The sequence below is a fragment of the Canis lupus genome, chromosome 1 (assembly GCF_048164855.1).
Source record: "Canis lupus baileyi chromosome 1, mCanLup2.hap1, whole genome shotgun sequence".
In the NCBI taxonomy this organism is placed as follows: domain Eukaryota; kingdom Metazoa; phylum Chordata; class Mammalia; order Carnivora; family Canidae; genus Canis; species Canis lupus.
In genome coordinates this window covers 109,652,280-109,673,375 of record NC_132838.1, presented here as the reverse complement: position 1 = coordinate 109,673,375, position 21,096 = coordinate 109,652,280, and the positions used below count along the sequence as shown (strand labels likewise).

The 21,096-nt window shown below is 56.2% G+C and overlaps 1 protein-coding gene across 3 annotated transcripts in view; it reads right to left on the bottom strand.

Moving 5' to 3' along the window:
• Positions 1-1,857: 1,857 nt before the first annotated feature.
• The window catches only part of STRN4 (striatin 4), a 26,894-nt gene continuing 7,655 nt past the window's right edge, over positions 1,858-21,096 (bottom strand). For 2 of the 3 annotated variants that reach the window (XM_072773882.1, XM_072773884.1), the window contains 17 exons: positions 20,355-20,458; positions 19,765-19,838; positions 18,628-18,706; positions 16,106-16,303; positions 13,897-14,038; positions 10,491-10,650; positions 9,801-9,914; positions 9,328-9,443; positions 7,638-7,813; positions 7,504-7,551; positions 7,046-7,167; positions 5,677-5,844; positions 5,375-5,515; positions 4,866-4,964; positions 4,606-4,692; positions 3,076-3,311; positions 1,858-2,830 (listed from right to left, as the gene is read on the bottom strand). In XM_072773882.1, coding sequence (XP_072629983.1) covers positions 3,142-3,311; positions 4,606-4,692; positions 4,866-4,964; positions 5,375-5,515; positions 5,677-5,844; positions 7,046-7,167; positions 7,504-7,551; positions 7,638-7,813; positions 9,328-9,443; positions 9,801-9,914; positions 10,491-10,650; positions 13,897-14,038; positions 16,106-16,303; positions 18,628-18,706; positions 19,765-19,838; positions 20,355-20,458 — 1,998 coding nt within the window. In that variant the 3' untranslated portion in view covers positions 1,858-2,830; positions 3,076-3,141. The remainder of the gene's footprint in view (positions 2,831-3,075; positions 3,312-4,605; positions 4,693-4,865; positions 4,965-5,374; positions 5,516-5,676; positions 5,845-7,045; positions 7,168-7,503; positions 7,552-7,637; positions 7,814-9,327; positions 9,444-9,800; positions 9,915-10,490; positions 10,651-13,896; positions 14,039-16,105; positions 16,304-18,627; positions 18,707-19,764; positions 19,839-20,354; positions 20,459-21,096) is intronic. The other variant, XM_072773883.1, reaches the window with a different exon arrangement.

Here is a 21,096-nt window from a genome sequence, read left to right as displayed (position 1 = left end):
GGGACCGGGGCTGGGTTGTCTGAGCCGGGACAGTCAGACACGGGTGGAGAAGGGGTGTAGTTTCCTTCAATTGGCGCCCCACTCTGCCCCAGCCCTCAGGAGAGCCAAGAGCCTCAGACCCGGGGGTGCCTCAAAGGGCCATAGCAACCAGGGAAGACACCCTCCCCATCCCCTAGATGAACTGGTTGTTCTGGGACAGCGTGCATGTGTCTGTGTGGCTTTAGGTAGGTGGCTTCCCCTCTCTGAGCCTGTTTCTCCATCAGCTCCTGACCCCAGAAGGTCTTTGTGGGGAGATTGCAGAATAGTGCCTGGCACACAGCTGAGATTCAGTAGGTGGTGGCTATTGCTGTACTTGGCAGAGATAAAGGGGTGGGCTCCTCAAGCCCTCAGATGTTTAGTAGGAGTATGTTCATTAATCAGTCATCCAGCAAGCATTGAATGCTGGCCTACTACGCGCCAGGCTTGTCCTAAAACAGCTCTTCCAGCCTGGTTAGGAACAATTCAGACTTGATTTCTCCTCCCCAACTAATAATAAGAGTGGTTGCCATTTAGTTTACACTCAGGAAACTGAACCCCGAGGGGCAAAGTGACTCCTCCAAATCATCAAAGATCACCACTCAAGTTGCTGCTACCACCCCACCCCAGTCACTGAGGGTTCAAAGCCTGGCTTTGAGTTCCAAAGGCATCCCAGGGGAGATGGTCCAGACCAGGAGGGCGGGATGAGGGCCTCAAGACAAGCCCCCCTTCCCCATAAAGGGCTGCTGGGGGCAGCTGAGGTCGGTACAGTAGTGACTCTGCCACCACATCCGGGGGCTGGCTGGGGCTGGGGAAGGAAGTCTGAGGCTGGAGTGAAAACCCAAACCACCACCTGGGGAAGTTGCTCAGAGCCCAGAGGGATGAGGGGGGAGCAAGGCCACGTGGAGCTCGTAGCTAGGTTTTGGACAGTGTCACCTGATGGCCATCTGGCCACCTGCATCCTTCTTCAACTGTTCCTGGGGTCCTGACAAGGGCTGGGTCCTATTCTGGGTACTGGGGCACAGCCTTTGTTAATCCAGAGGGTGGTCATTAGCATCAGGCCTGTTGTACAGAAGATGCTGAGGCCCAGACACATGCAGAGGGAGCCCACAGGACTGGATACAAATGCTGATGGCCCGCTGGAGGCCCTAAGCAGCCCCCCCATTTCACTTTCTGTAACTTAACACTGATGATTCCCGCTTCCTAAGCTTGTTGTGAGGACCCAGTGAACTAGTATGTGAGGAATTTAGTGTGGGTTCTGGCTCCTGCTAAGTGTGTGACTGACCACTGCAATTCAACTGTCCTGGGGAAGGGAAGGGACTCATGGGGCGCCAGCAGTGAGGGACCAGGTGCCTCCACCACCTGCAACCTCCCAGCATGGCGGAGGCATTCTACAGGGCAGGTCCCAGGCTCTCCCTTCCCCACTCCATGTTGGCTGAGGCTCCTTGTAAGCCCAGGCTCACGTGGGGAGGGAAGGGAAAGTGGGGGGGTTAAGTACTCAGGGCAAGCCCTTTAATCAGCCATCATGTGGGGGGCGCTGGGAGTGGAGGGGGAAGGTCTTAATCTGTCACATCACATCATCTGCTTGTCAGGACTCTGCCCCCAGGCCACTGCTGAGGCCCCTGGGGAGGGAGTACTTAGGAGGCACGGGGAGATTCGGTCCTGTGCCCCCATTTCCGGGCCTCCACCCACACTCCGCCCAAACTCTGGGCCCTCTCTTCCCGCCCCCCACCCTACCACAAAACCCCAACCCATCATATCCCCTCTCTGAGCTCCACCCAGCCCAGGCAGAGCCCATTATTCGGCTCCCCAGGTCCCCTCGACAGTCAGCACCGCCACCCATCTTACTCCAAAGGGTTTATTGAGACAAGTTTCACATCCAAGTCCAGGGCAAAGGGGAGGGGGCTTATAAACAGGAACCTGGAAGGGGGCCTGAGGACTCAGGGCGGGACCCAAAAAAAGAGAGTGAAATAAATAGAGGAAGAGAGTGGAGGACCAGGAAAGGAGACACAGACTATCACACAGTGATAACGACATGGGGGTGGGGGGGCAGGGCTCCATTAACATCCCATTTATTTATACAGATATACAGGGAGTTGTGGGGGACCCCCTCCAGCCTCCATGCCCCAGAGAGAGGCAAACGAGGGGCATCTCTCCCCATGGGTGACCCCGTGGGGGCTGGGGGGCTGCCCCTGGAAGGAGTGCTGGGAGCGGTGGGGGAGGTAGGGGTGGGCACCTCCCCTGAGGGCATCACCTGCTCCCCGGGGGGTTACTGGCCCTGGAGGTGCTGGGTAGTGTCTGGAAAGCTGTGTTGAGGGAACTGGAGGGGAGGGTGGTGGGAGTGCTTCTGGGGTGGGCCAGGCCGGGCACTCTGCCTGAGGACAGCCCGGGGTCCAGCTGGCTCCACAGCTTCCCAGGGGGTCAACCACAGAGCAGGGGCGCCTGGAGCTCCTCCCAGCACAGCTGCCACTCAGGTTTGGGAAGATGGGAGAAGGGGGGTTGGGGGTTCAAAGAGAGAACCTGGCACCTTCTGGCGTCTTGGAAAAGCTGATCCCCAAGGACATCCAGCCCTGGCTGTGCTGCACCCAAGAAGGCAGCTCAGAAAGCAGGACTGGGCGTCAGGGCACAGAGAGGAAGCTCCCCGAGGCCATCCCGGAGGGTGATTCCTGAAGGAGGCTGCTCCCCAGGCGGATGCTTGGGGAAGGGACGGCCATGGGGGATGGCCTCCTGGGGAAAGGGCCGTTAGCACCACCAGGTTCCCAGGCAGGCGGGAAGAGCCAGGCCTCCGGGCCTCCAGACTGAGGCTGGGAGTCACCTGAGGTAGACAGAAGGGAAGGAAGACTGGAGCAGGACACCCCAGGTACAAGAGGGAAGGCTACCTCGGCCCCCTCTCTTGATGCCCAGGAGCTACCTTGATGATTCTCACAAGGTAACCCCGGCTACCAGGATGTGGTACCCTCTAGGAGTGCCAGGTGAAGAGATGTGTCTGAGGTCTCACTAGGGGTGAGGATGCAAGGAGTTTCTGCCCTCCCAGACCAAGCCTCCTGCCCAGCCTCTCACCTCAGTCCCACCTGCCCGGCCCCACTCCCCAGCCGGTGTGGCGGCCAGGGTGGGGCCAGGTGGGCATCATACGAAGACCTTGGCCAGGGCATCGGCGCCCGCACTGGCGATGAGGGCCTTGCTGGGGTGGCACGCGACAGCGTGAATAGCCTCTTCATGCTTCTTGCGGTGGGCCGTGATCTCCTGCACGCATGTTTTATTGTCCAGGCTCCACAGACGCAGGGAACAGTCGTGACCTACGCAGGTGTGGGAGCTGAAAGGGCTGTCCCCCAGGACAAACCCCAGCTCCTCCAAACCTCACCCTCTGGATGAGCTGGCCTTGGCACTGGATAAAGGGCCCATCTTCTTCTCCATGCACCTCTCAACACCCAGGCTGAGGGAGAATCCTTTTGGCCTAGCCTGCTATCCATCATCTAGTTACCAAGTATTCACTGGGGACCTGTGTACTAGGCTAACCTCCTCCAGCCCAGGGCTGTTGACGTTCTGATGTGGCAGACGGTAAATAAAACAGAATGAATGATGCCAGATGGTCAGCAGCACTGTGGATACAGGCTGGTCAGGGTGAGGACAGAAGGGCTAAGGGGGAACCAGGAGGAAGAGTCTTGCAGGCAGCAAGGCCAAGGGAAGGTTTGGAGATCCTGGCAGGAGGTGGATATGGCAGTAGCAGCCTGAGCAGGGGTGTGGGGAGGAGGAAGAGGTGGTCAGAGAGCGAGGAGCAGACAGGACTGGGTCTTGGGGCATGAGCCACCTCTGGAGATGACCTGATTTACATGTTAGAAGGAACAGGCTGGCTGTGGCAGAGGCTGGCTCTATTTGTCCTTTACAGTGGGGGGCCCCAGGCCCTGTCCCAAACCCTCTCTCCCCTGGACTTGATGCTACTGACCACTCCCTCTACCATCATCCTTAGAGACAGCTGCTGCCGTCACACGGCAGATGGAGAACAGGCTTGTGGGTGCCCGAGCCCGTCCACCTGCTCTATCATCCCATGCACTTGCTGGCTCATGAGCTTCCACAAGCTCGGTCGGTAGGGAGCAGAAGTGAGTGGAAGGAGGCCCCTTGCCCATGGCCTCTCTGATGGCCCATGCATACCCTCCACCTCCCTGGGGAGCAACGGACCCTTTTCCACCTGCCCACGTCCCACCCCGTCCTGAGGCACAGCTCCACAGGAGCTGGGCTTCAGTGCTCTTATCCACAGAAAGCACGTGGTGGAAAATGCTAAAGATCCCATGGGGACTGAGAGACCCCAACTTCATTCCTGCAACCAACCCACTGGGCTGAGACCAAAGCATGTAACTTCTCTGAGCCTGTCCACATCTGCACGGCGGGTACAACACACCCACCCAAGAGGATTTATCTGGATGAAAGGAGATGGAGGCAAATGCCTCCAGGGGGCTCTATCCAGAGGCTCCCTGCCGGTTCCCCTGCCTCAGGGAGCCCCAGAGCACTCCCTTGTGACCAGTGCCCACATCTCTTCCTCTTCTGCTCCCACATACCCTTGCTCTTTAGGGAGTCAGGAGGGTCCGGACTTACTTCCCGACATCAGGAACACGCCGTTGGGGTCCACGGCAAGGCAGGTGACCGCGTCCAGGTGGGCAACCATGGAGTGCACAGATTTCCCTGAGAGGAGAAAGGGTAGGTGGCAGGTTACTTCCTCTCAGCGCCTTGCCTGGGAAGGTGATGGCCCAGACAAGATGCTGAGAGCCTACAGCGTGGGCACCAGGAGCTCTGCTATCTGGGCAGGCCCTGCCATGAGCATGAGTGAATGGTGGAGGGAGAAGGTGGGGCCTCACCTGTCCGGCTGTCCAGGAAGCGGATGCCTCTGTCGTCGTGGGCAGTGATGGTGAGGGGCTGGTTTGGGTGACTCACCACCTGGTTGATCTGGGTTGGGCCTGGAAGGCAAGGAGGAGGGAAGGACGAGAGGAGAACCACGGCCCTACAGCCCTGCCCTATGCCTAGCTGTCCAGGAGGACTGGGCCCCCAGGGCTCTCCTGCTCAGGGTCATAGTACTTCCTCTGTAACCTGGGCACCGTGCCCCACCTGGGGTGGCACAGCCACCCACATGGAGCATCTGCTCTGCCAAGAGGCCTGATGATCTCTGTTCCCTCAGCCTTCCCAAGAGCCCCTCGCTGGCCACAACAGTGGCAGCTGGGACTTTACCTCCATCTGACACAGAGCCCCCCACAAGGGGGTAGGGAAAATGCCTTCTGTTCACTGGACATCGGGTCACCAAAGCCATAGGAGGGACTGGGGCCTGGGAAGCACTCAGATACCAGCCCCCGGCCCTGGGGCCCCCTCTTACCGCTGCTCCCCCGGGATTCCAGCGAGAGGAGGGCACTGCCAGCCTCCAGGTCATATAAGACAGTGTCGCCAGAGCGGAAGGAGGCCACAATGTGGGCAGGCTCGGTGCTGGTGAAGGCCACTGAGGTGGGGATCCCATGATCTGAGGGTAGAGGAGAAGAAAGGCTGCCTCACAAACCTGGTCCTGCCCCAGGGCTGTGGGACAGGACTTGGGAAAGCTGGGCCCTTGTCAGGAGTAACACTCCTGCAGGGGCCTCCAACTCTATACAGCTCCTCTATGAGGTGTCGGCAGCCCTCACTCACCGCTGGCTGTGAGGAAGGTACAGAGGCAGGCTGGGCTGCTGCTGGGATCCCAGATACGGATGGTGCCATCGGCAGAGCAGGAGGCCAGGCGCTGGGAGGCAGAACTGAAGGCTAGGCCCCATACAGCATCCCCGTGGCCCTCCAGGACATGGCTCAGCACGCTCGGGTCTGGACGTACCAAAGGGAGACAACAGGCTACGTCAGGGCTGCCAGCTCCAACCTAGACAGCTGAGAGCCAGGCAGCTGGGCTGGGTCCACCCATTCACCCAGCTACATACCTAGAGTCCTCATGGGCTCAGAGCTGTTACCCCTGGAACCTGCCCCTGCTAGCCACTCACACTCTGCCCACTAACACTTCTGGGAAGATTTTAGGACTCTGAAGGCAATCCAGAATGGAAGCTCCAGAGGGCAGGGATTATTCCCCCCTGTTCACTGCCATCCCCACAGGACCCATGGATAGTGCCTGGCACAAAGTAGGTGCTTGGGACACGATTTTTAGGACTTAGTGAAGGGGAGAAAGAACAATGGTGGCTTTGAGGCCCGAAGAACCTTTGCAGCCTGGGCCCTATTGGTTGGCCCCACCCATGCTCCCTGTAGTCTTTTCTGACCAGAACACAAGCCCTGCCCACTCTCTCCAAAGCTCCCTAGCCCTTCTCACCCCTGCCTCCCTGGTCACTGAAGTCCACACGGGGTGCTCAGTCAGGCCCTGCTGACGTCACCCCCATGTGTGGCTGCTTGCATGGCCCTGAGCATATACTACCTGGGACTGACCCTTGACCTTTCACAGGGTGGGACTATTCTTAGGAAAACTGTGTTTTCTTCAAGGGAAGACACATAGCTCTGAATTCTGTCTGCCATAACAACTGCTACACAGAGCCATGCATGTCATCAGAGTTATCAAAAGAGATGTCAAAAAAAAAAAAAAAAAAAAGAGATGTCAGAGGATAGGCGACACACTTAACAGAAGTGACAGTGTAATCACTTCTCCACTTAACTTTTAAAGGTGCACCAAGGATCAAGGGCGGACTCCCTACAACCTGGCCCAACTAACCTCTCCCCCTCCCCTGCTCTACTGTTCCTCACTCCTGCACTCAGCCACCAGAAGGCTTTGCACATGTTGGGGCCCGGGCCCAGTGCTGACTCAGAGTCAGCTCACCCACCAGCCCCTCTGGGAAACCGTTCCCCAAAGCCATCTCTTTCTTGCCTCAGCCTGTCTGACCCGTCACATGCTGAACACACTGCTCTATGCTCCCTCCCCTGGGCTGGGGGTGTACAGTTAGGCACAGGTGGATGCTGAGGGAATGCAGAAGCTCCTGTGGACATGGGGGCAGGAGGGGAGGTGCAGACAGGAGGAGGGAGCTGTCCTCACCATAACCGTCATAGGGGTCCATGTTGAGGTCCGGAATCTTCCAGCTGTGGATGCGGGCATCTGCCCCACCACTGTAACAGCATTCGCTATTGCTGCCCATGGCTACTGCCAATACAGGACCCCTGCAGGATGCAGAGGTGGTGAAGGGGAGATGAAAAACTCCATCTCACTCCTTTCCAGGCTCCCCACGATGGGACCTTGAAGTCCAATGCTAGATTTTTCAAGGATGGTCAAAAGAATTCAGCATCTGGGGCTCTGGTTGTGCCACCCAGGCCCGCCTTCCCCCAACTCCCCATGCCTATTTCCTTCTCTTGAAGGGTGAGCTGAGAACCAGCTCTGGGACACTTGGTCTGCAGAGCACAAGGATCAAGGGGGTGCGTGTGCAGAGGGCATTTGGCCCCCTGGGGTAGCAGTGAGTGGGCCAGGAGCTAGACTGCCTTTGGGGGGCACTTCCCTACCTGTGAGCCCGGAAGGCATGGATAGGTTCCACATCTAGTGCAGCATTCCTGTGGGGAGGCAGAGGAACCAGATGTCACTGAGAGCCCCTCATCACTCAGAACTCTACCTCCCCCTCTGGGGTTGTCTCCCTTACTTCTTGGCTGTGACAGCCTTCTGTAGGTTCCAGAGCTTCAGTGTGCCATCTTCAGAGGCGGTGAGCAAGGCAGACTGGCTGTGGTGGAAAGCCAGGGAGCGCACGCCGTCGTAGTGTGATCGGAGAGTGAACTTGGGGTTCCATGTCTTCTTAAAGGCATCTTTGCTGTCAGAGAGCTAGAGTGGGGGGAGCTCAGTGTCCCAGCAGTCCTGTGGATGCCGATTGGCATCCAGGATATCAAGGGTCTGCCCCTTCCCTACCCAGACCCACGTGGAGCATCCTCACACACTGGGCTCCAGCCCCAAGCACCCTGTGTGCAGCACCCCTCTGAATACTCAGTTCAGAGGGGGCCTGGGGAAGACAGACAGATCACCCCACAGTGCACAGGAACTGTGAACTCCAAGCAGTGCTAAGAATTAAAAATGAACTGGGAAGAGACACCCAAGCAGCCTGACTGCCTCTGTGGCAGTCAGTAAGGCATTCCTGAGGGGACACCAAAGGAACAGGACTTAACCAGATCCAGGGAGGGGAATGAAGGAGGACACTGCATGTGCAAAAGTCCCTGTGGCTGCCGGAGTAGATCTAGAGCCTGAGAGGAGGCCCTGGTTACAAAGCAAGGGACAAAGTGACAGAAGCTGAGACCAGAGCCACGTTTGGGAACTGACATGGACTGGAAAGATGTGAATGGCTGCAGAGAAGCTAAGGGGTCGCAAGAGAAGCCTCTCAGGGCAACAGGAGGCCACAGAGACCACACGTTAGGGGTATTCTAGAGTCACTATACATGCCCTGGGAGGTGGTGGTGTTGCTCTGTGCATGGGGGATTCAGGGGCAGCCAACTGGGAAAGATGATGAGCAGACTGTCAGGCAAGACTCAGTGCCCTGTCCCAACATAAAGTTCACACCACCTAACCAACCCCCTTTCACGTGGGCTCTCTCCCCCATGGTCCCCACCTGCACCATCACCACTGCCCTAGCTCTTTAGGGCCAAAGGCTCTGCCGCTACACGGTTACCCCCTCACGGGCACATCCTCTGCTCAAAGCCTCCATCTTGGCCCCACTTCCTGGCATCCTACAGCAGTGCCTCCAACCCTGCTGGCGTCACCAACCACTTGAAATTCTGCTACAAGCCATGGTGGTGTTCTGCTTCAGGGAAATGCACACACATCCCCGATTCAGAAACTATCAGCGAGCCAGAGGCCCCTCTGTGGGTACTGGGCTCAGAACACTGGCCCTGATGTCTCCTTTCCTCTGGCCCATTGGCCACCAGCCCCACTTGTACTTCGTTTTGGGGTTTCTGGCCACAAAGGTCAGTTCAATGCCCATCTCCTGTCCAGACCATCTTCCCTGCACTGTGCTGACCTTGGGCCCCCTTCCTTGCTGCCAGCCTGCGGGAGGCCAGGACTTGAGATGCACGTAAGCCACAGGTGGAAGGGAGTGTGGCCTGAAGGATGAGTGCCGGCTACACCCCAGTGTCTTCCAGGCCCTGCACCTCAGTAACCTCCCCAAGCCCCCTCAGCCCTGTCTGCACCCCTCCGTAAACCAGGGTGAACTGTTGAATGACCTCACAGCATCCTCTCACTAGTGGACTGAGCGTAGCAGGCAAGGCACCCAGTCACAGCTCAGCAAGAGCAGGCACAGCGTAGGATGCCCAAGGAGGCCCTTCGGGGGAACAGGCAGCCCAAGAACTTACATCACAGCTGAGGTCGTTGTCGTTGGTGACGGTGAGATCTGCCAAGTCCCCCAGGCTCACCTCCCCGCCCCCGATAGTGTCCATGATGAAAACGTCTGAGGAGAAGCCAAAGGAACCTGGTAGGGGGAGGGGAGGGGGGGGCAGAGAGGGGTGGGGGGAGAGAGAGAGAGAGAGAGAAAGAGAGAGAGAGAGAGAGAAGCAGAGAAGGAGGTAAGGAGTCAGAGAGCCAGGGAGAGGACAAGATCAAGAATCACAGCTGGAAAGAGAGAGACAGGGAGAGACAGACAGACAGACAGGGCAGGACAGACAAAAAGAGAGGGAGACAGACAGACAGACGAACTTTTGCGACAGGGAGGCTGCAGACTAGAGGCCAGGCTTTGACCCTGAGGACACAGAAGCCCCGGGCTTAGCTCTGCAGCCCCCCTATGCCATGGTGCCCCAGGGGACCGGGCCAGGGTGCAGGGGCCTCTTACCTTCGTGTGGCCGGGGCTGGGGTGTGCCAGGAGGGGGACCAGTCACTTTAGGGGGCAGCCCATCTACATCCCGAAGGTCGGCCAAAATGCCTTGGAGTTTGACCCGCCGGCTTTCTGCAGGGACAAAAGCCCGGGGCTGGAGTTGCCCACCAGTTCCACCCAGCTGCTAGAAGCCCCTCCTGTAAATGTGAGGCAGTCAGGAAGCCCCGGTCCCAGAGAGTACTGGGGCTCCAGGTGGGAGTGGGGGACAGGCAGAGGGGACACAGTGAGCTGAGACCCTCTGTGGTCCCAGCCATCCTACGTAACCGCTAAGGGCCTTGTGGCTCAGAGTCACGGAACGGGAGGAAGATGCAGCACTGCCCTCTCAGCCTCTCCCCACCAGGTCCTCATCCGGTTCCTCCCTGAGGGCCACTGAGACCTAGACTCTCAGGGAGGGCTGGAGACCCCCCTCAGGGAGGGCTGGAGACCCCACTCCGGGAAGCACTGGGCTTTCTGCAACCCCGCAGGGATTTTCCAGGGAAGGGGTGAGGGCCTGGCCACCACAGTGTCGGCCTCCTGCTCTCCTTGGCCACCCTCCTTTCAGGAAGCGTATCCGTCCGGTGGAGACCCTGGGGCAGGAAGCAGCTGCAGGCGGCTGTGTGTGCCTCTACCTCGCCTGGTAAGGAAAGCTGGCCAGGAAATTCCGCTTACCCAGCTCATGGTGGGTCCCCTCTCCCGTGCATCGTCGAGGGTCTGGGGAGCCCTCCCCCTCCTCTCCTGAGCCCAAGAAATCGAACTCATTGATGGCATCCTCAGAGTCATCCTCCTCGTCCTCGTCCTCCATCTCAGGCACTAGGGCTTTGGAGGGAAGCTGGGCATGGAGAAAGCCAGACAGGTCAGAAGGCTCTGGCCCAGAGCCCAAGCCCACCCAGTCTCCAGGGCAGAGAAGCCAGGGTTCCTGGCCTCCACCTCACCCTGCGCCCTGCTTAGAAGCGTCCTGCGTGCCAGCCACCAGCTCCCCTTCCCTTCCTTCAGTGTCCTTCCCCCTGCAGGACTCCCCCACACACACTTTGGCAGCTGTGCTCCCCCTGCTGGAAGCCTTCAAAGGCTGCTCCTTACTAGGGCCAGGGAACTGGCAGTCCCCTACCAGGGCTTTGCCCACCTCTTCCCCATCACTACTACCTCCTCTCCAGATTCCTCCCAGGACTCTCCTCCTGACTCCTGCCCTCTCCCCACTCCTTCCCCTGCTACAACCCCCACCCCCTCAGCACAGTACTTCTCAGGAAAAAAAAGTCAAGTGAGATAGTCTGTTTTAGGACAGCAGAGAAAGATACGTGTGCCTACATGCACAAGTGTGTGTATGGAGGTGCACAATTCAAGTGGGAACAGATGCCTGGGTAGAGCAGTCGCGCCAGCTTCTGTGCCTTATTCAGCGCACTAGGCAAGCATCCCACGTGACTTCACTAGCTTGTGAACAGTTACCATTGCTGCACTTAACGTGAGCAAACAGGCTGAGCAGGGAAACCCTGCACCTCAGGTCCCCCCGGTCCAAGATACACTAACACAGCTCCAGACCGTGAGCCTCCCAAGAGTTCTGAGTCTTCCTTAAAACTTTCTTGGGTGCCTCAAGCTTTGTTTTCTCACATGACAAGCGCATGCTACTTTTTTTTTTTTTTTACTGCATGCTACTTTTGGGACTAGAGAAGACAGCACTGCTCTTCCATCCTGAGATGTAGGACTCCAGGGCAGGTGAGTGCCAGCGTTCCACCCCGTCAGTCTTAAAGCAATGCTAGGAACCAATCCTCTTGTGTTCCTTGATTCGTGCACCTCAACCTAGCCCAGACTTGGGACTTCAGGGCAGCATGGCATCTGCATTTCCCCACATGGATGCCTTTCACACACAGCCTTCTACAATGATATCTTGTATATGACCCTTTACCCTCTCATGATGCAATTATCACTATATTGTGCACAAAGTGCCATCCAGGGCCTGTATGCTCAGAACCTCAAAGACCATAGAAAATGGCTTTAGGGAGCCCCAGAATTTTCACAAACAGTTCTGATCGCTGACTTTTGCTTTAAGTGCTGGCTTAAGAACGCACCCTACTCTAGCATTGGGGTCTGACCACCACTAGCCTCAAATACTGCCTCTTCCAGGGAAGCTTCTCCCTCTAAAGTGTTCCCTGACTAGATCAAGTTCTGGGCACCCCCAAGGGCCTGCCTCAGTCAGACTGCAAGCCCCCCGAAGGTGTGGTCGATCTGCCCACAGGCTCAGCACTCCAAGCTGGGACTGGAGTCAAAACTGCTCAGGCATCTGGGAGGGGCCAGCCTCTGGCCTGTATGGGAGGGCCATAGGGACAGGTCAGGGTGACCTCCTCTTCCTTCTCTATGGAAGACCTGGGGTCCAGGTTTAGGCAGCACACCAGGAGAGGCAAGGGGGGGGTGCACTGGGGCTCCACAGGAGCATGGCCACATTAACAGGCATTCTCAGGGTCTCGAAAGAGAGGGTGCCTGTCTATTTCTGTTCTGCCCTCTGGGCACAGCAGTGCTCATACTGCCACCACTGATCACTTGGTACGACAGCCAGCCATAGGGGAGTCAAGGGCTTTGTGTTCATGAGTTCATGTTAATTAAATCCTCAACAACCCAGAGCCAGGGACTCTGGCATCATGGCTAAGACAGAATCACATGCCCAAAGGCACAGAGCCAGGCCAGCGGCCACTCCTGGAGTCTCGGAGGTCTTTGGAGTCAGTCTGGTCACCGCAGGTGCGTGGGGGGAGAGTGCAGGCTGTGGATGCATGAGACCCCTGCATAATAAGCCACCCCAGAGGGTCTGTGGGACAAGCGTGGTGACAGGCACGAAGTCCTAAGGGAGTACAGTCAGCAATGATCTCTGCTAAGAGGAGCAGAGAGGGGTGGGCAGGCTTCCCAGAGGAAGATGCGGTAAGAGCTGAGAGGGGAGTGAAAATCCCAATAGGGTCTCAGGGCCATCCCTATTTCCTGTAACACAGCTCTAGTGTGCTGGCTCTATGCACTGCCTGAGAGCCCACGCCAGGCGGGACCCTGGGCTGAGCCAAACGGGAACACTGGAGACAGAGCGGCAGCCAAGACAGAGCTAGTCCTGTACAGCCATGGGGACAGCAGGCAGGGAGGGCCTGGGGCGGTCAGGGTCCAGATGGCTCCAACTCTGCCAGGGGAAGGGGAGGAAGGGTGGGCAAGAGGTCAGAAAGGGCTGCCTGGAGGAGGGGTGCTACCTGTAGGAGGCAGGGAGGGGTTCTGATGGGAAGCCCACACAGAGGCCCCCCTGCATGGGCACGCCGCTGGCCACACATTCACCCACACCAGGGACCGGACCTCTGTCTCCGCATCGTTGCTGTTGGCACAGAGCAACACCCACAAATGCCCAAACTGGCGTTTATCAGATAGGGGAGTCCAGGCCCTGCCTGAGGTTAGGGCTGCTAAAATGGCAGGAGCACAGTGGCTCGGAAAATTGAGGAGCAACGGTTAATTAAATGGGGTGGGAGCCATTACCATGAAGCCAAGTTGAGACCTGGACTCTACCCTGCAGGCAGTGCCCTGGGCTTAGGCCCTGACACAAGAGCAGACTGGAAACTTGCACCTACAAAGTCCCCCATGGGACCCCAACCTGGCCCCAGGCTGGGGCCAGGGCCCTGCCACATCCACTCTAGGTGCTGGGGAGAGAAGATCAAGGAAACCCCTGCAGTCCCTGCCTGACAGAGCTCACAATCTACTGAAGGAGAAGACAGAGAGCCACAACCATGCCAAAAATATCTCTGTGCGACCACGATGAGGCTAGGCCAAGAGAGAGGGCTGTGAGAGGGCAGTGCATGGCTGGCCCAGTCTGGAGTTCAGGTCTCTCCAGAAAGAATGTGAAAGCTGAAGGGAACATGGAAGAAGACAGGAGGAGTGTAGGTGACACAGTACTGAGGCAGGGCTTGGCTGGAGAGGGGATGAGGACCCTGGGAAAGGACAGGGTCAGGCCACACACAAACCATGCCACAAAGGGAGCCCCAAGAGCACCCATAGGTGATCCACTATTTGCAGCTGATCCACAAAGCAGGTGGCCCCCTGGAGGCGGGAGGGGAGGGAAGCGCACCTTCACACGCTGCTTCTTGTGCTGTACGCTGTCCAGGTCATCGTCCTCGTCACTGTCCTCGTCCTCACAATTCTGCAGGAAGGGGATCTGCTCCAGCACCGAACCACTCAGGCGTTCTTTGCCATCTTTGCCTGCCGCATTCCTGCCCATGACAGGGGGACAAAGGGGGCATTAGTCCTGCCAGGTGACAGAGCTCGGATAGGAAGGTGCCAAATCACCATGGCCAGAGCCTGGACCCAGCCCTCAAGGGGATTGAGCCCACTGTGACCTCAGAGAACCTGGACTCTGATCACATACAGGGCTCCAATCCCGGCCTCCACCTGACCCTCATTCACCTAGACCTGACCACCCTCACTTGGACCACGCACTGGGTCCAACTACTGAGCTCTGAGCTGCCACCCCACCACACATCTGCCTGCACATACGGAGTCAGGAGAATTGGATGGAGTATGCACCACTGACTGAGCAGCCCCCTTTCCCACAGCCCGGGCAAACCACAGGCACAGGTCAGGCAAGTGGCAGACATACCCAGCAGGAAAGAGGAACCAGTCACTGTGCAAATGATTGTGTCCCTATGGCCAGCCTTGCCGCCAATAAGCCTGTACCCTCGGACTGACAGATGGCCTCCTGTTTCCACTCCTGGCCGACTACCTAACGACTCTGGATAATATGTTTTAACAAAGGAGATATCTGCCAAACCTGAGTCCAGGGTAGAAAAGTGGGTGGAATTCAGAGTTTAGATAAATGCAAACATCCTCCTTTCTTGCTGCTAGGTCGATGCCCTAGAGTTCTTGTCAACTGCCCAGGTATGTGGTTACTGCCTGGAGGACACATCTCTCCTCCAGGTTGCCAGATACAGCACTCCCTTCCCAGCCACCATGCGCACAGCCTCTGGCTACGAAGCAGGTCTGTACTCTGCTGTTGGACACCACTCAGGTTTCCTCCTCAATACTGGCTGCACGAGCTCAGCCTCCTTTGCTGTCGCTTCTAGCTTTCAAATCCCACCTGCATGCTGGTGACCTAGAGGTGAGTTTGGAGTCCAGCCCCACCCAGCTCGCTCCAGGCTGGCTCCTATCACGTGTCCTGGGGGCGACCCAGCACAACAAACTCCACCTGCCCTTTGCAGCCCCCTGATGTCCCTTCCACTCCTTGTCCTTCCCACTGCAGTTGATGATGCTCCCATCACTTGGACCAAGCCCCATAGCCACCCCCTCATTTCCTTCCTCTCCCCTATGTTCATTTCTTTAAAAAGAAAACCCACGGAGAGAGAGGCTGGCCACTTCTCACCCCTGCCGCTCACAGTCCCCACCTCTTGCCTGGATGGCACAGGAGGCTCCTCACTGCTCTCCTGCTCCCAACGCTGCCCTACAGCTTCTCCTCGAAGCCGACCAGCTCACTGGATTGTGTCATACCCCTGCTCGAAACCACGGGCTTCCCACAACCCAGAGAGTAGAATCCGAATTCCCTATCGTGGCCACTACGGCCCATTTGATCTGACTCCTGAGATTTCAGCCTCACCACAGACCACAAGCCCCATGTGCTCACTTGCTACAGCCGCACTGGCCTTGCTACAGGTTCCTGAACATGCCCAGCGGAACCCTGATCATCGCCATTCCCTCTGCCTAGAACATGCTCCTTCTGGTACTTGTGTAGCTCACCGTCCCATTTCCTGCAGTTTTCTGCCCAGATGTCACCTCCATGAAGAGTGCCCCTCCCCCAACCGTGCCATTTTCCCCATCTCTTTTTTCCCCCCTTTCTCTGCATGCTGAACATCAGCACCTGTCAAGTTATTTATGTTGACCAGTAACCACAGAGGAGACAAGGAACCTGGAAAAAGGAAAAGCTCCATGGGGGGTGAAGGCCATTTCACACCCTGCCAGGCCCCAGTTTGCCACCCAGGGTCAGCCTCTAGTAGCTAAGCAGCATGAGGCCTGAGCCTCTGGAAGGCATCTGGGCTGGGCATGAGCTGTGGCACAGATCGGCTAGAACACGAGGCCACAGAGGGTACACACAGGGGGACCCAGAACAGGATCCAGGGATCTCATGAAGGGCCCGAGAGGGCTCTGGAGCAAACCAGCCCACAATACACTCCAGGAAGGAAGTAGCCACCAGGGCAACCCAGCAGCACTGCTGGCTTTTCTGACACTGGCCTTCACCAGGAGGAGGGGATGCAGAGGAACGAACCTGTCAGGGCTCACCAAGGGCTCACCTCTTGATCTGCTCTTCAATCTGTTTCACCAGCAGGGATTCACCGCCACTGAGGCCCCCGGGGCCTGGTGTGGCCCTGGGGCCCCCTTCACTGGGCTCCACAGCCCCGTTGAGCTCCAATGAGCGGCCCAGCAGGGAGCGCACGCGTTTGGACCGCATATCCAGGATGGTGTCCGTGTAGCCCACCTCTTCCAGATACCTACAGGGAGACAGACCAGTGCGGGTCAGGCCTCCCCAGCTTCTTTATATTCAATGGGGGCGGATGCAAACAGGGACAGGCTTTTTGGAGAAGCAGCTTAAGACTACATGCCAGTGTTTTAAATAAGCATAAACCTGACCTTACTGCTCCACTTTCGAGTCTATTTCTGGGGGAAGCCTTTATGTACCAGCACAGTGCAGTCACACAGATGCTAGAGGGGATGCTGTATGGACAGCCAGACCGCAGGGGCCATGCTACATGCCCACCATGGGGGACTGTAGCCGCAAATGACTGATGGGGCCACAGAGGCACAAAATAAAGGAGGGACAGAGGGCCAAGATGGCCATAATAAATGGCTTAACAAAAATCATAAGTTATGTGATCCACACAATTCATGTGTTGGTTAAAATAAAAAAAAAGCACTAACATGTGTACAAGTACAGGACACACGCAAACATATATTTGAAGTGTGCCCCCACGAGGCCTGGAAAGATACATACTCACTGCACTCGCAGAAACCTTCGACCTTCAACCTTCGGAATAGGGATTAGAGATCTAAAAGCAACCTTTGCAATTTACTCCACTCGCTTCTACAAATGAGCGTTTATTACTTCCACAACTTAAAATAATGGAAGCTAGCTGGCACTGGTCTGAAAGTTACAAATAGAGAAAAAAATCAATTGTGCATATCTGTGGGTATCTGGTCCTCTGGAGGCTCCTTCAGAAGCCTTTTATGTTTACCATGCCCTGGTCCCTTTGGGACCCCTGGGCCTGTGCCTCACATGTTGGAGCATACCTGCCTTCACCTGCTATCTCGTCCCAAGTGCCTGCCCTTGGCCAAGGCCTCCTCCTCCTCACCAGAGGAGACACAGAGAAGCATGGTGGTGAAGACGCTGGGCTCTGGGTACAGACTGCCTGAGGTCACAAGACCCTCCATTTAACAGTTACCCTCATCTTATGACAACACATGGCCTCCCTGCACTTCTGTTGTTAGGGGAATACTAGTAGTTTGCCACATGGGAATGCAAAACACTCAGCACAGGGCCAGGCACATAACAGGCACCTCGCAAGTGCTGCCTATTACAACTGTTGTCATTGCTGCTGGCACACACTGCAAGCTAGCAGGGCGCTTCCAGACATTCAGCTTGAGGAAATTGGGGATACGGACAAGTAACTTCCTGATGTTTGTCATACTACAGAACCATCTTTGATGAAATGCACAAGAAATGATTGGCTATGGGAAGTGATGGTTATCCCTGTGGCTGGCAATTTTATGGTTCTTAAAATGATGCAACCTAACTAACTTATATGGAAGTCCATAACACTTAGCAAACATGATGCAGTATAAAACACCAAGAAGGGGAGTGCTTGCTTTTATGAAACACAGACTGGGCCCCACCAGAGACACCAAAATGCTTACAGGTGCGTGAGACTCCCTGGGTAGTGGTGGAATTATGAATGATTTTTATGTGTGTGTGTTTCCCTATGTTTCTCGAGTTTTCTAAAACACACAAATCTCTTTAATACTAAAAAATAATTTGACATAACTTGTTTTTGTTTTGTTTTGGTTTTTGGTGGGCAACAAAGTTTACTGAGCTCCTGAAGGGAGGGGGGGACCAAGAGGGTTGCCCTACCCTTTTTTTAAGTAAGAGACTTCTAGGCACCTGGGTGGTTTTTGTTTTTGTTTTCTAGATTTTATTTATTTATTCATGAGAGACACACAGAGAGAGGGAGAGGCGGGGCGGGGGCACGGGGAGACAAGGACACAGGCAGAGGGAGAAGCAGGCTCCATGCAGGGAGCCTGACGTGGGACTCGATCCCGAGTTTCCAGGATCAGGCCCTGGGCTGAAGGCGGCGCTAAACTGCTGAGCCACCAGGGCTGCCCCACCTGGGTGGTTTAGTAGGTCAAGCATCTGCTCTCAGCTCAAGTCATGATCCGAGGGTTCTAAGATCAAGTCCTGCATCAGGCTCTTTGTTCAATGAGGAGTCTGTTTCTCCCTCTGCCCCTCCCCACCACTCATGCCTGCTCTAGCTCTCTCCCTCCCTCTCTCTCAAATAAATCTTTAAAAAAAAAAAAAAGTGAGAGATATCTGGGGTCACTTCCCAGGAGTAGGGCCCCCCTACATCTGCCTTCTTAGCAAGTCTTCCCCCCCCCTCTCCAGGCTGGGCTCCATCCACAGAAGACAGGCCAAGAGAAACCCTGACAGTTCAGCATCCCACCCCCAGGGGGGTCAGGAAGGACTGTGGAGTCTTCAGACTTATCTCCCGAGCCAAACGTGTCCTTCTCCCCAACACAGCCCACCCCCCCTGTCCTGCAAACTCACTGTCGGAGAAGCTGCCGCCCCTCCTTCCACACCAGCGGGCTGTTCTCCAGGGTGACCGACTCCACAGGGCCATTGGAGACTGGAGAATGGAGATAAAGGAGGCAGGCCGTCTTAGGGCAGCACCATGTACCTATCACCTCCTCCACCCTCCTCACCCTCCAACCCTCTTCAGTCACTATCAGTCACTGTCACAGATCCTACCAAGTCCCTTCCTGAGGGCACCCCTCCACACCCTCTACCTAGACTCCTGAGATTCTTTAAACCACCTCCCAGACTACCTTCAGACTCCCATCTACTTATGTCAGTTTCCCACACAGGAAGCTGGCACCGTTCTGAGAAAGTCTGCAAAGCACACTCTATACTTCGAGTACAACTCTGCCACTCACCAGCTGTGTGAACTGGAGCAAGTTGGTTTACCTCTCTAAGCCTCAGCTTCCTCTTCTGAGAATACTAGTTAATACTAACAGCACTTAGCTCTTGGGATTGTGAAGATTAAATGAGATTGTGTTTATTTTGTTCATCAACTACTTATCAGGCATCGTATCTACTAAGCACCCAGCTAGGTATCCAGGCTACAATAGTAACAAAGACCCCTGCCTTTGTGGGACTCCTGTTGGTGGGAGGGGTCTGACGTAAAGAACATTACTGTTAACTGGCCCTGAAAGGCCTTGACGGGTCGCCCAGCCCCTCACTTCCACTGCACCACCCACCTGTTCCAGTCACACGCAGTAACTCCTCCGTCTCCTAACATACCACCCTCTTTCATGTCGCCATGCTTCTGTACACGTGTCCCTCTACCTGGAACACCTGCCCTACCAACCTGGTGGTGAACAGAGCCCTCTTCCGAGGAGCTTAGAACATTAAGGACAGTGTCCATCTATTTCACAGAGGGAGAGCAGGCAGGACTGGCCTACTTCACACTATCTAGCTCCCTTCCCAGTCAGGGCCCCACAGAGTAGCCCCTGAAGAGGGGAACTGAGAGTGAAGCTCAAATCCTCCCCAGCACCCCCTCCAGCCAAGTCAGCTTACTGCGGAGCAAAGTAAAAAAGAGGTGGCCCAACTCTGCACAACTCCATCACACTGACTTCTGTTGTGGGGGATGGAGGGCCCAAGTTGGGCAGATATGAGGGTGGGTACCTTGTTCTGCCAATTCTGGTTTCTTCTCCCCTTGGTTCAGGTCTGTTCCAAACTTCAATTTATGATATTTGGCCCTAAAAGAGCAAATTATTAATAGGTGACAGACGCAGAGGAGTATACAGAGCCAGCACTCACCTCAGGGATCCCAGATCCCAGAGCCTCCCCGAGTCCCGATGAAGCAGTCACCTCCCCCCCTGCTGTGAAGAAGCAGTTCTGGTGGAAAAGGCACCACACATGGCATTATAAGGAATCCACTCTTTGGAGTCAGGCAGCCTGGGGTGCTATCCCAGCTCCAGGGCTCCCTGAAGACATCCTCACCCTCTGGAAGCCTCACCTGTACCCACGAGGTGGCTCAACAGGGTCAATGAGGCAATGTGCATACAGTGAGAGCCACCATCATGATAAATATTGTCCTTAGCCTTTATCCTGAATTCCACCTACTGTGTGTTGTTCTGTCCCTCTCTGCTACGATCAGACAGTGATGGGCAATGGGGAAGAGAACATTGGATTGCAAACCTCCCAAGGCTGGAAGGCACTGCAGCCAGCCTCCAAACCCTGCCACTCAGGCCTGCCTTCTCAAAAGGACTCACCTCTCCTGTTTCAGTGCATATTCCAACATCTTGATCCGCCGTACCAGGTCTGTCTTGAGATTCTCTTGCCCTTTCCTTTCTCCCTGGAGGAAGGCCACCTGAGCCTGGGGGGACAGAAGGGAACAGGAGGACAGCCGGGCTCAGGTTCACTTAGGTGTGTCCCTCACTCACATAAGGACAATCAGCTCCAGCCCCTATTCCCACAATGACATGCAGCAGCCACTTCTTCAGGCGTGAAGACCCTGAGCCAGGGTTCAATGGAGCAGTGACAGGGCATGCTGGATCTGTTTCCAGAGTCCCCTGCCATGTGACCCACCATGAAAGAGCTGAGGAGGAGTCCTTAAGCCTTGAAATTAAAAGGGGTGACTTGGCCCCTGCCTTTTGGGGGAGAAGTCGGATAGGGGATGAAGGTGGAGAGGTAGGCGTGAAGAGCCTAGGCTCCTTCTCCCCCACCCTAAGGCAGGTGCTGTCCTCTAGGTTGCTGCTGGAGGTGGTGTCTCACTATTTCTACCAGAGCATCTGTCTCTGGGAGGCGTAGGAAGCTACTTCGGGAGCTTAGGGACAAGAGTGGGCGGCTCAGCTCAGCTCCCGCTCCAATGCAAAAGCTTTACCACCCAACCCCCACCATGGGGACCAAGTGTCCCACTGGAGTCTGCCCAGGGTGAGCAAGACATGCTACAGACATGACCCAGGGCCCCTGCCAACCACTTCACACCGTCTGCTGGCATGGGCTGCCCCAGTC